Source organism: Dioscorea cayenensis, chromosome 1 (assembly GCF_009730915.1).
Source record: "Dioscorea cayenensis subsp. rotundata cultivar TDr96_F1 chromosome 1, TDr96_F1_v2_PseudoChromosome.rev07_lg8_w22 25.fasta, whole genome shotgun sequence".
In the NCBI taxonomy this organism is placed as follows: Eukaryota; Viridiplantae; Streptophyta; class Magnoliopsida; order Dioscoreales; family Dioscoreaceae; genus Dioscorea; species Dioscorea cayenensis.
The window spans coordinates 11,899,656-11,913,524 of NC_052471.1; the positions used below are offsets into that span (position 1 = coordinate 11,899,656).

The 13,869-nt window shown below is 31.3% G+C and overlaps 2 protein-coding genes and 1 long non-coding RNA gene across 3 annotated transcripts; all 3 read right to left on the reverse strand.

Annotated features, from left to right (window-relative positions):
- Positions 1–1,835: 1,835 nt before the first annotated feature.
- LOC120265018 lies at positions 1,836–5,143 on the reverse strand. Its single transcript, XR_005537602.1, has 4 exons — positions 4,875–5,143; positions 3,836–4,031; positions 3,280–3,420; positions 1,836–2,348 (listed from the first exon to the last, which is right to left on the reverse strand). It is a non-coding gene; the product is annotated as an uncharacterized LOC120265018 (long non-coding RNA).
- Positions 5,144–5,411: 268 nt separating this feature from the next.
- On the reverse strand, positions 5,412–7,936 carry LOC120263583 (receptor-like protein EIX2). The gene is made up of 2 exons (XM_039271546.1): positions 6,024–7,936; positions 5,412–5,660 (listed from the first exon to the last, which is right to left on the reverse strand). Exon 1 carries the CDS (start codon positions 7,284–7,286, stop codon positions 6,048–6,050), a length of 1,239 nt encoding a protein of 412 aa, XP_039127480.1. The 5' UTR covers positions 7,287–7,936; the 3' UTR covers positions 5,412–5,660; positions 6,024–6,047.
- A 452-nt stretch (positions 7,937–8,388) lies between these two features.
- On the reverse strand, positions 8,389–9,228 carry LOC120251808 (receptor-like protein EIX2). The gene has a single exon (XM_039260496.1). The coding sequence runs from the start codon at positions 9,226–9,228 to the stop codon at positions 8,389–8,391; it is 840 nt and encodes a 279-aa protein (XP_039116430.1).
- Positions 9,229–13,869: the final 4,641 nt, after the last annotated feature.

The following is a 13,869-nucleotide window of genomic DNA, read 5'->3' on the forward strand; positions in this document are numbered from 1 at the left end:
TGTGAAGTTAGATTCTTCTTTTTGAAATAATTCTAGTGTATGTGTAGTATGCACCCAAAAATTTTAGTTGATTTTGATTTCTCTAATTTTATATTTTTTGATGAAATGCGGACAAACTACGTCAAGGACATGCACAGATATAGAGTTAATCCATCAAGCACTTCCGTGCTTTTATCCTGTGTGAGGTTAGGTTCAACTCGCTTCATTTTGTAAGACATGAACACCTTACACAAAAGACTCGGTGTCAATAAACCAAGAGATTATTGCCTTTCTATAATTTTCTATAATTTTTTAATTTGAGAGGAAAATTTTAGTGTATTTTATTTTATTAAAATTAAGTAAAACTATAATTCTCATTATATATATGTGTGTTATATGTGTGTGTGCGCACGCGCTCGCGTGTCTACATAAGGGAGTAGGGATTTGCAAAGATTTTGAATGCCTGAGAGTAAATGGTAATTTTCCAAAAACTTATTTATGAGGAATTATTTTCTAAAGGACTGATTTGAAAAACTTAAAGGACTTGCATGTTAGGCTTGGAGATTGATATGTAAATTCTAAGGACATTTATAGTGATTTATGTTAGTGGAGCTAATTGATTGTAACTATGCGCAAGTAATAATAATAATAATAATAATAATAATCATAATCATAATGATGATGATGATGATTGATACTTGCGTGACCCAAGCTTAAACCAATCGAAATCCTTTCTTCTAATTTTCCTTTTAACTATACCTTAAACCCTCTCATGATCTTCACCTGTGGCCTCTTCCTGCCATTTAAAGTCCCTTCATGTATGGAAGCTGCAAGGTGTTCACGATGTGACGCTGTGAGGGATATTAATTAAGAGTGGCCTTTCGAGCTTGCATGCTAATTACTTCACGCCAATTGCGTGGTGTTTAAGGGCTGATTTATGGCCGGCGAGCTTGATTGAATGTTGGACTCCTTGAAACTTCATGTTGACTTTGATTTAATTGTTGCTTCCTGGACTTGGTCTGGTGAACTCGGGGCTCTATCAAATTGCCACACACACCAATAGGGTCTATGATTATTTTTAATAAATAAATAAATAAATAGTTAATATGTAAACGATAAAATAATTGAGTAAGAAATTTATCATACCCAAAAAAGGACATATCTAAGAATCACAAAAAAGGGCTACTATTCTGAGTAAAAATACAGGATTTCCTCTCAAGCCAAATATTACAAAATATGGTTCTAGCTAGAAAGTCCCATAACTCTCTGTCCAGGGGTTGAAGTTTAAATCACCATACTCCCCACATGTCAATCATCAAATTAAAGAATGTGAGTAGTTTAAGAATGGATACAAAGTGATATCAAATCCATGCCGCAAATGGGTAGTGGATTAAAAAGTGGTCTATCGACTTAATGGCCAAGTGAAAAAAAAACAAACAAGCGGCTGTCGACATTCAGTTGCATAACCACTTAACAAATCTCTAATTCAAAATCCAATTGTTCTGGGCAGTCCAGATGAAAATGCTAAATTTTTGGGACAACCGCTCTTCCAAATAATAGGGTTACAACATAAGCTGCATTAGAAACTGATTGAAAGACTTAACCAAAAATACCTAAGTTACCCTACAAATTAATAAGTCGTTTCAAACGTTTCAAAAGTTTTTGTTGTGGATAATAATGCAGGGCAAATCATGATAAAAAATTAATAAGGCCACAAATGAGACGAGTAATTTACGTGGTTCGGCCAAAAATAAGACCTACATCCACGGGAGAGCAATATTGGCGTCTTCATGTCACATGGAAATTACAATTACAAGAGAATTTCATCTTAATCATGCAACTCCATAAGTAGAAGATCTAATATGTCATCCGCCTTTAAAGCAGACAAGATACAAGCAAAATGCCAAAGAATTACTCCTTCATCATACATAATAATCTCTTTTCAGTTTAACAACAAATCCTTTTCTTCTTCTTCTTTTCTTCTTTGCTTCAAAACCTCATCTTTTCCAACTGCCTCTCAACCAAATCATTGGATATATAACAGATGCCAATGACATAAATCTTGTTCTCAAGTGTCCTTGTCGTAGTTAGTCGGAGTAAGTTTGAAGTTATAGACAAAATATTGAGCCTCCAAATTCATACCTTTACTTCACCCAAAAAACAATTCCAATTGAGTTTATGCATGCAACAGAAACTGTGGGCATGTGCTCTAATATATATATTGGCCTTGCTTGTGCAAAATGGTTGTAGATCAATAGCAGATATGACTGCATTACAGTCTGTGGTACCTTGTCTTCCATTGGGGCCTTGCTAATAAGTGATCCAACTAGAGCCTAGATAATGTCCCTCAAAATCCCACATTAAGTTTCCTATATAAAAGATCAACAATCTAATTAAAGTTTGCGCAATATATAAAAGTTAACACAGTTAATGTACCTCCATCCTCAAAAAAAAGAATTGATGCTTTGAACTAACTATATTGAGGCTGAACAAGAAATATCAAGTATAAGCGAAAATTGTGTTATCAAGTTTGGGCAATGAATAAGACATGAAATACATTTCCATAGATACTTGAGCACTTTCATATAACAAGCAAATTTGATCTTGATGTCAAATTCTACAATATATGTCAGCAATATGTCAGCAAGAACTTGCAAACCTCTTACTTGGTTATCAAGATAACAAAAGTTTAATCTAGATGGCATGATACTACATTGAACAATGTAGCTCAAAGATCTCAAAACTAGTAGAATGTCATAGAACTAGTGGCATAGTGAAATGAGTCACTCTACCAGATGGTAGAACCACTTCAATTCCGCATCAAAGATGTGCTCAACAAACTGTATGCTGGTTTATTTTCATCTATCTAGTATATAGTTGAGCACTTCACCCAAGAAACACATTATGAATAAAAAAAGGAAAAATGTTCACTATATATGCTGTCAGGATATGATCTTCGTCTGTTGGAAAAACTATTTGCATTTTTAGATACAATTACCTATTCACATCAAAGAAAAATTATACATCAATTTTAGACATAAGAAACATATATGCAAAATGTTTCAATGTTCCAAGCACGGGAGATGTGGCAAAAATATTACAAATGCAATGCATCAAGGCAAGACACTTACATGGCATTTTGAACATCATACAGGCAGATTAACTTATTGTCACTTGTAGTTATTAGATAACATGCGGTGTGGCTCAGTGAAAATCAATCACAAATATACATATAATCACAACTCAGGAATTTCATCCAACAGTTTGAAAACAAAATTATGTAAGAGAAAGAAGTCTTACTCTTGCATCTCGGACCATGATCATGTGTTCAAATAGCTGGACAGGCTTAACAGTATTGATACCCTGGTAAGCCACCACGTGACACTCATCACAGAAATGTCGATCTTTATTTCATTAGAATAGAGAGATAAGCTTTTGATCCTAATATATATAGAGAGGATTAGTTATCTATAAAGATCCCTAGATTTGAAAATATAATAGCAATTGTGTAGGCCCTTCCACTATATAAAAAAAATTTTGATTTCAAGAAAAAGGAGACCCACATCATTAGTTGTTGTGAGATCATATATAGAATGTTGGTTATCTAGAAACATGTCTAGATTCGAAATTCTTAGATAATGATCTAATATATACCGTGCAAGCTTTTTTCACCAATAAAAAAATTCTAAGGTCAATAAGAGAGAGACTGATATCATTGGAAGCCATTAAACGATAATTTAATAGTTGTTCTAGTGGCGTTCTTAAGGCGATTGAAATCTAAGGACGTCCCTGGATGACAAATTAGCATATATATATATATATATATATTAAAATCAGACAATTGAAATTGACATACCTTGAGTGATTGAATCTCATATTGACAAAGTTTATCCCAAGAATAGTGCTCTTGATTGTTGCTTCTTCTCTAGAACATGGAAGCAACACAGTCGTTGGCTCTAGAGGTAGTTTTCAATTCGTGGTGCACCAAGTTGGGGAGGCTTGATGAGAGCACTAAAAGAAAAGTTAGATCATCTGACCATCGTTGATTTCACCTGCACCTCCTTGACAGCCAGTAAGATCCAAAATAATAAGCCTAAAATGTACTAGTGTTGGATTAGTAAATTAACAAAAATTAAAGTACTAAAAATAATCAAGAAATATAATCTAAAATAAAGTAATTTAGTTTTAAATTTACAGGAAAGAATATAACTAAATAATATACAAAAATGAATTTGAAACCAAAAATAAATAAGTAAATAACCATTCATTATGCTTAATTAGAACAAATCAGAACCCACATCCCCTTATAACAACTAAAGTAAAAAAATCATACTAAATCAAACTACACTTTTAAACAAGTATAAGAAAAAACCTTGATTGTTTCAAATTATGAAAATTACTAAATGTTCTTATGCATCAAAGGCTGGAAATAGTTGGACACATTGGTATAAAGATTATCTACAAACATAGCAAAAGATGAAACTTTTCTTTTTTTAAAATTCATCTTCACATAACTTAAACAATTAAATAAAAGCTTGTTAAATTGATTGAAGGGAGGAATGAATAAATAAAATTTTTAATTTTCATGGAACATGTCATGTGATGTAAGGCATTGAAATTAACTCAATTAACGAAGAACAGCGATTTTACATGTCCTAAGTCATTGTTCTCTTTACATTGTGAGCTAATTAGAAAAGATGAATAATAACTAACCTATAATTTTCAAACTCCAAATGAAAATGCTCTCTGATATGCTAAAGATCAACTAAAAAATGTCACACTAGCATAATCAATTAAAAGGAAAAATAAAAAGAAATACTAATAAGACTCAAGAGATAACAAAAAAATAAATGCTATGAACATGATGAAAGAAAATAGTGAATTTAGTACTGTACCTTAATTAATTGCAACAAGAGGAGTCCATCCAAGCAATGGTCCTTGTTTTGGTATTTCCTCTTCAATCCAGTGAATTTTACAGGAATTGCTACATACAAATGATCATGCATGCCATCTACATATCGAAAACTGCAATCCTCCAAGTTTCTGTGCGAAGTATTTCTGAATCTCTGCATATACATGTATAATCTCTAGAGACATGGAACAACAAAGTTTACAATCCTCCATGCTAGGATTGTAAAGTTTGTAAAGTAGTTGTATTATGATGAAGAATATAACAAAGTTTAACTATAATATTGATAGCATGTGTTATTCAAGATTAACGAGTTCAGAATTGCTATAATTTCTGTTCTGTTTTTTCTGATTTGTTTGAACATGAGATAAATTAGACAACATATACATATATATATATATATATATATATGCTTGTGATTCTAACTAAAGTATGCTAAAGCCTTGATTACATTGATGATAGTATAAGAAACATGTTGTCTGAAACTTCTTAGTTTTTAAGCTTTTGGAAAAGAAAACATGAATAATGTGAATGGTATAGCAATAAAACATCAAGAATTATGTCCTCTTACAACAACTAAATTACCAATCATAATAAAGTACATTACATATTTATACAAACACACAAAAGCAAAACTTAACTAGTTCAGATTAAGGGAAGAATGCTTGGCGCATTAAAGGTCTGAATTAGTTGGGCATATGTTGATGCAAAGGCCATCTACAAACTTAGAAGAAGATGATATTTTTCATTATCCAAATTCATCCTTGCTTTCCTGAAAAAATTAAAAGTGTATGTTAAATTGAACCCCAGAACAAATGAAAAATAAAAAAAAGGTCCAAATTTAATGCAATATGTTGCATGTGTACTGATTAAACATATTACACTGAATTTAGTTGAATCAATGGAGAAAGGCAAATTTTACTTCTTGGTCATTAAAAAGATACAAAGTAATTGATGTATAATTCCCCAAGTATTGGTGAAAATGCTCACTAATATTCTAAAGATCATCTAGAAAAGATAACACTTAGATAACCAATTGATAGAAAATTTACTACTGAGACATAATCAAGAGATAAAATTTAAGGAAATAGATACAATAAATGTGCTGAAAAATAATGTGAAGTTAGTACAATACCTTAATTAATTGGAATCGAAGGAGTCATAGCATCCAGTTATATTTGTGTTGATATTTCCTCTTTAAGATAGTGAACTTCACAAGAATTGCAACATACATTCGATTACACATGTTGTCCACATATTGGAAATATGCAACCCTCCAAGTTCCTTTGAACAGCATAATAATAAAAACTGCCCACAAACCAGTGATAAAACCAGAGCAAATGCCGAGATGAAGCCATATATCTTTTTCTTGGACATCACTTGTTGGAGTTGTTAGCACTTCGTCCCTTGAACAATTGATAGATAGAGGAGGCCCACAAAGTTCAAGATTGCCGATGTATATATATGGATCATCAAATGTGGTAAAATGTTTCTCAAAAGGAATCCGTCCTGACAAATTATTGTATGACAAATTCAAACCTTCCAAAAAGTCCATACTTTCCAAGGAAGGAGGTATTATTCCTGAGATGTTGTTTTTAGACAAATCAAGAGATTCCAATTCTCGCATTTTGCTGATCTTATTTGTAATATCTCCAGTAAGATGATTTCTAGATAGATTTAAGCTCTCCAATTCAGAAAGATTTGTTAATTCTTCAGGTATGCTTCCATGAAAATTGTTGCAAGAAAGGTCCATGACATTAATAAGCGATAAAATTATTTTACATTTGTACTCATTCCCTTTTATAACTAATAATATATATCCCATGGAAAACACAATAGAATCGAAATCTTCCAGACCATCCATTTTTTTGGATAATGTCATACCACTGAAGTTGCCAAAGTTTCTCGGTATAGAGCCAGACAAGTTATTGTGTGATAGGTCCAATACATGAAGTTTGGGGAGACTTGAAAGTTGAGGGGGGAGATATCCTGAAAACTTATTAAATTTTAAATTGAGAATTTGCAAGTTGGGCATGCTCTTAGGTATCCAATTTGGTATACTTCCATAAAAATTATTATAACTCAGATCAAGAGTAACCAAACTATGACATTCCCTTAGAGATGTAGGGAACACATCTGACAAACTATTGTTGCTCAAGTGCAATGACTCAAGTTTTTGAAGAGAACAAATAGAATTAGGGATTCCTCCTGATATGTTGTTGCTTGAAAAATCCAACACCATGAACTGTGAGTTATTATTCCAACAGTTGGGAAGCTTTCCAGTCAAATAGTTCAATGAGACATCCAACGCTTGTGTATTTGCTAAAGTACATAAAGTGAAAGGCACCATACCATTTATTTTATTCATTGAGAGGCTGAGGGTTACCAACTGAGACATTGTCGCATTAATATTAGAAGAAATTGGTCCTGTCAATGCATTTCCGGATAGATCTATTGTTCTCAATTTCTGAAGGTTTGCAAAATGATCTTGAGTTAACACACCCTCCAAATTATTATTATCAAGATCCAAATTGGCAAGATTAGAGAGTTGCCCGATACTCTTTGGAATGACACCTCTTAATGAAATGTTTCCCAAATACAAGGACTGCAAACTATTTTTGATACAACCAGAAAGATGCCACCGAATTCTTGAAAATTCTGACTAATGTTTACCCCTTCAAGTGACAACAATTGTAATTTGCAAAGGTTACCAAAGAGTCATAGGAATTGGACCCTCAAGATGAGAATTTAAATCTAGATAAATTTCCTCAAGCAAATACATGTTTTCAATGATTGATGGAATAGATCCATGGAAATCATTATATGATAGATCCAAGAAGGAAATGGAGGTTAGATTGAATAACCATGGAGGCAATGTAGAGTTTATTTGATTATCATTAAGGTCGAGCCATTGAAGGTTCTTGAGACTATTAACCCAATATGGTATATCACCTTGAAGTTTGGTTTCAGCTAATTCCAACACCTTCAAACTTTGTATGATACATCCAGAGAAAATTTGTTGAGATTTAGCAGTATCTTGGCTTAGATCAAGACCAGAGAGAGCCAATCTTTGTAGATTGCATAGATTGCCGAGAGATCTTGGTAGTGAAAGACCTTGGTTGTAAGAAATGTCCAGGATTTTCAGGGAACCCATTATTTCATCAATGTTGGCTGGAATTGGGCCATGGAGAGAATTAGACCCTAGGTTAAGATTCTCTAGCCCGTGAACTTTGTACAACCAACTAGGACATATAGTAGAGTTAATATTATTACTTGAGAGGTCAAGTACTTTGAGCTTGGTGAGGGTCCATGACCAATCTGGTAAAGACCCTTGAATGGAAGTGTTTGATAAATATAACTCCACTAGACTGTGCTTAATGCAACCTGAGAAAATCCTTGCCATATTTGGCTCTGAACTTAGATCAAGATAAGATAAAGACAAGCTATGCAAATTACAAAGATTACCAAGAGTTGTAGGTATTTGAAGGTTACTATGAAAGTTATAAGACAAGTAAAGAGCTTTGAGAGATGTCAAGTTTCTGAATATTGCTGGGAATTTTGCCTTTGAATTCATTGTCTCCAAGGTAAAGATATTCAAGGTTGCTGACGTTGAACAACCAATTAGGTAGGGTGGAGTTAATGGAGTTTGCAGAAAGATCAAGAGTAGATAGAGATGTAAAATTCAAATACTGGAGATTAAGCGTTGGGAAATGAAGCCCGCATTCTGATAGATGAATATCGAGCAAGGAAGGAAGCATGTTAATTGCAGAAAGCCAATTTGATGCATGGGACATATCCACATAGCTCAAGTTGAGATATTTCAAAGAAGTGAGTCCAGATAGCCAACCAGCATTGTCAATGATGAGAAAATTCCCATGTATATAATTGTAAGATAGATCAAGGAATTTCAAAGCAGAGAGATTTCCAAACTGATGGGGGATAATACCTATGAAGCCAGCTTGAGATAGACTGAGATATTCCAACTTCTGGAAAGAGCCCATGAATTCTGGAATGTGAATTCCATTGAAATAATTACAGCTCAAGTCCAAGAAATGAAGTTGTTGGAGATTTACAAGAGTTGGATCTAGCTTTCCTCCAAGAGCCTTATTTATATCACATGATGTGTAGAAGGAGGAAATATAATAAGATTGAAGTATTACCACATTCTGCAGGTCTAGCTTGACAACATGTTTGGTGATGTCATTACTGCAAGTAATGCCCACCCATGAGTAGCAATCGTCTCCGATCCAAGAAGAAAGCCTGTGGGCAGGATCAGAAAGGCCACTTTTAAATTGAAGGAGGGTTTGCCTCTCTATCTCAAGACACTTGGAGTTGATCATGGTAGTGTTGGTTTTAAAATGATGATGATGATGATAAGATGCTTGGGAATGGAACTGAGAGAGCTGGGACAATAGTAAAAGAGAGAGAAAAGCTAACCAAATGGTTTTAGGAGAAGCCATAGTATATAGGTGTGGCATGAGTTCATGAACTAGTGGGTGCTATATATAATAGTATATCACAAGTCAATGTGGCTTATTATGACTAATTAGAAATATTTTCAAACATGAAAGTCATTTTCAGTTTATTTAGCTTTTCCTTAATGGTTATTATCATATTTATAGATTTGGAGTTTTAGTTAGAAATAAGATGTCAGATCGTGAATGTGCATCTCAAGGACGACTAGGTCTAAATAAATTTTGCCTCTATGAAAATATAGCTAAAAACTTAACATCAATATAGTTTAATTTCATTTCATGCTCATGGTAGATTAATAAAAAAATTGTATTTTGTAAGATATTAAAATTGTGCAATTTTTTGAAATCAACTCAAAAAACAAAAGTAAAAAAGAAAAAAATTGCCTCAAATTGTCTATGAGAAGTGTAATAGCATCTTCTTACCTTAGCACAAGTGGATCTATACAATTTAAATAGCACAAGTGGATCTATACAATTTAAATATGTAAAAATATAGTTAAAAATTAAAAACAATACATTAATCAGACTCCCATAACGTTAATTATGTTGTATAGGACATCATGTGGTGTAGATATATTTTTTATTTTACAGACCTATGCAAATGTCCTCAAATTTATATCAAGCCAACGTGAATGAATAATTTGAGAACAAACTTATGGTAACATTTTAGGTTAGAAATATATTTTGTAAGAATTACCAATTTATTATGATAAAAGTTGTTACCCACATGATTTCATACATTTATTATATGCACTAGCATTAAGTCATGGATAGATACTATTTTCCAATTAAATACTGCAAAATTATCATTTATTTTTTTTAAATAATAATTATATAATTACATTTAATATTTAATTTGAATATTCACACAAGCATTTATAAATTAGTAGTTTAATATAAGCCAAATAGAACTTTTTTTCCTCCAACAATATTTCCAACAAAATTCCATAGACTTCATAGTCTTAATTATATCCCATCAAACACGTTTATAGAATACTTTTTAGTCACAACCTAAACAACTATAAACACGTTTATAGAATACTTTTAGTCACAGCCTAGACAAAATATTCTTTCTAGCACAGCACTCATTCATTTCCATATGCAAGAAGACAACCTTGATCGTAGCAACACTAAAATATTTAATTTTTATTTCCTATGTCGACTCCTAGCCTATTTTCCTATGTTGACTCCTAGGCTATTAGAGGGGGTCTAGTTTACTATAATTATCTATAATAATGATATTAAAGAAAAAAATTTATTTACCATTATCATTTATTATTAAATCTAATCTTCTTCATTTACAATCAATAAATCAAATAAAAGAATTTTCACTAATCTAATGGCATCATTTTTCTATGTCAGATTCAAATTCTAGTTAATAATGTATTAGGCTTTTTAAAAAACAAAAACAAATAGACGACAAGAACCTCTTCATTTAATAGAAATCATGGACATGCATAGGTCCTCACCTTTGTGTGAGTTTTAGAATTCAATCTTAAGTACTCTCCAAAACAAATAACCTATCTAAAAAATCCAATACTAATAAATTAAAAATCTATTGATTATAATTTATTATTTATAGTATGACAACTTGTTCAAAAATATATCTCTAATCATCGTGACTTACCACATATACAGAAACTTTTGGTAAATTTTCTTAACCAAATAATTTTTTTGGTTTGGTCCCGTACAAAATGAGGCGTTTGATAAGCAATTAAGCATGCATACCCCCTTTTTTTTTTTGTCAAAATCCAAAATAGCTTTTTTTCTGAAAACACCAAACCTACTTTCTTTATTTACTAGATAAACCATTATATATCTGATTTGGGTTGTTACATATATTAGTTGAAACCATATGGCAACAATTTAAGGGTGTGTTGAGTTTACAGAATGGGAATGAGGGAATGGAATTAAGGAGAATGGAAATAGAGAGAATTGAATGAGAGGAAATAAAAAAATAGTAACAAAACAATGTTTGGTAGGAGGGAATAAGATTTGGAGATAGGAAAAAATAAGAGAGAGAAATATGCGTAAATTACTTTTATAAACTTATTGTAAATAAATTATATATATATAATAAATTATGTTTATTATAACTAAATTTATTTAAATTAAATAATTTATATATTTATATTATTTATTTAAATATTAAAGTTAAATAATTCATTTAAATTATGCTCTTTAATTTATTTCAATTTGATCATTCAAAGTTATTATCTTTTTTATTAATTTATATTTAAATATCTAAATATACTAATTCATGTAAGGACTATACACTTTAATTATTATAATTAAATATTTTAATTTAACTATTCTCTTTAATCTATTCCAATTGTAAATTTGATTATTGTTATCCTTTTCATTTTTAGTAAATAATTCATTTTAATTATTCTTTTTAAGTTATTTTGAATATGGTGAATGGATATCATAGCATTTTCATAGGTATGTTAATATCATATTATGAAAATAAAATGATTTTAAAAAAAGTAAACAAGACAATAAAGAATATATACTAATGTAAACTGAATCAAGAAGACATATTAGAGTTTAAATTTAGTGTCTAAAACATTATAAGCATCAAAGATCACAAGGTAAAATAGAAACACATAACTAAACAACAACATTTCACTTTGAATATTAGATGAAGAATAATAAGAAGAGCTTGACTAAAAGGGTGTTAATCTTAGATAAATACAACGACTTGTGAGAAGAATAAATGAGGGTAAATTTATAATTGCATTATTGAAGAATAAGATTCCCCTAATTTTAGGAGGGATGAGATGCAGGCTTACGAAGGAATTCTACTCCTTCATAAAAACACTATAGACTCCTTTGCTTAAATCCAAACAAGTGTTGACAGTCATTAGTAAAAAGATTGATATGCTAACAGTTTCTATTCCATCAATCCAAACACATGGTAAATATAATGTATACAGTTGTCTTTTTTAATGAAAACGACAAGCACTATTAAGGAATAAATAGGTATGGATATGTACCAGTTATGGTGGTTTAACGACCTCCTGGGATACACCATAGGTGTCTTGAAAGATCTCCTACCATACAACCATGTAGGGGAAGGATACACCACCTTTCATAGAAGACCTATTCGAACCCAAGAAACAATACCTATGTCTAAAACAGTGTATGAACAGTATCATTGTAGTATTTTCAAGCTGGAATTTAATATGTTCTTGGTCCATGCACTTTATAATAACTACTAAACTAACCAATGGTTGTTTATGACAGTTCAATTATATACTAGTTTAATAAACACATGTAATGGACTAATAGTCGTTCAGTAAATAAAGAAAATGGAGCAATATTTTTTTGGGACTATATCCCAAGTAACCCCACAGATTTTTTATAATATTGTATTATTTAAATATTTATATTTGGTATGCAATATTTAATACAATTAAGATTAATAAACACCCATCAGTTACTAGAAAAATAAATTATATAATATAAAATTTCCACTAAATATTTTCTTAAACTTCTAACTGGAACCAAATAAACACATCCATAAACTTTTAAGCAATATATTTTTATCAAAATATCTAGTCAAGATGTAAATAATTAATTCCTTCCAAATATATAGCACCAATGCATCCATTTCCATTTCCAAATAGACAACCATTATTGCAATATTTAACCAACATGGATTGTTGAATGTTTTATTTTTATTTCTTTTTCTTTGTTATGTTGACACCATTTAACTTAATAAAAGTAAAATTTATATAGGTAACAAATAAATTTGTTTAGCTACATATCATATGAGACTGTTATCTATAATATATTGAATTATGTTGAATTTTACATTATAGTTTTTAGTGGAAATTGCAAAAACACCCTCTAAATTTGCAATATGTACAAATTGTCCCTCTAAATTTGATTATCCATAAAAAACCCCTCCTTTTGAATGCAATGAATTTGAAACTCCTAAAGCATTCAATGGAGTTAGTTTTGAATTTTTTGGACGAAATTATCCCTTGCATGGGAAGTTGTGGCAAGTGAGGCCTAGTTTGACCATAAAGCCCTTTGCTGTAATAATTTTTCCTCTTTAAGAGGAAGTAGTTTTTTTTCTTGGTTAATCCCCAAAGAACACCATTATTGACACTGTTTTCCTTTTTCTCTCTTCATCTCTTCAGCTTTTCCTTTTCAAAAGTTATCGTTGCCTGGACATCTTCTATAGGATTGGACCATTGCCTCGAAGGAAAACTCTAGCTCAACTCTTCGGCATTTCATTAGTTTGCGCTCCAAGGTATTGAGGCGAGGTGGACGCCGTTGAAGATGTTGTATTGTTTACCTTTTGTTTTGATATTACGTGGGTTTATTTACGATTTAATTTGTAAAAGTATTCTTTGCAAGATCTACCATTATGTCCGCACTCGTGGTAGTGAACTGAGTTTTTTAAATGGTTAGCGGCTACAAAACATTGTCCGACATTCAATAATAAAACTTTAAATTGATCTAACGAGTAAGGAAGGCCTACTAAACATTCAGGTG

Excerpts from the sequence above, each read along its gene's own strand:
- LOC120263583 (XM_039271546.1), bottom strand. The coding sequence starts at position 7,286 with ATGTCTCAGTTGGTAACCCTCAGCCTCTCAATGAATAAAATAAATGGT.
- LOC120251808 (XM_039260496.1), bottom strand. The coding sequence starts at position 9,228 with ATGATCAACTCCAAGTGTCTTGAGATAGAGAGGCAAACCCTCCTTCAA.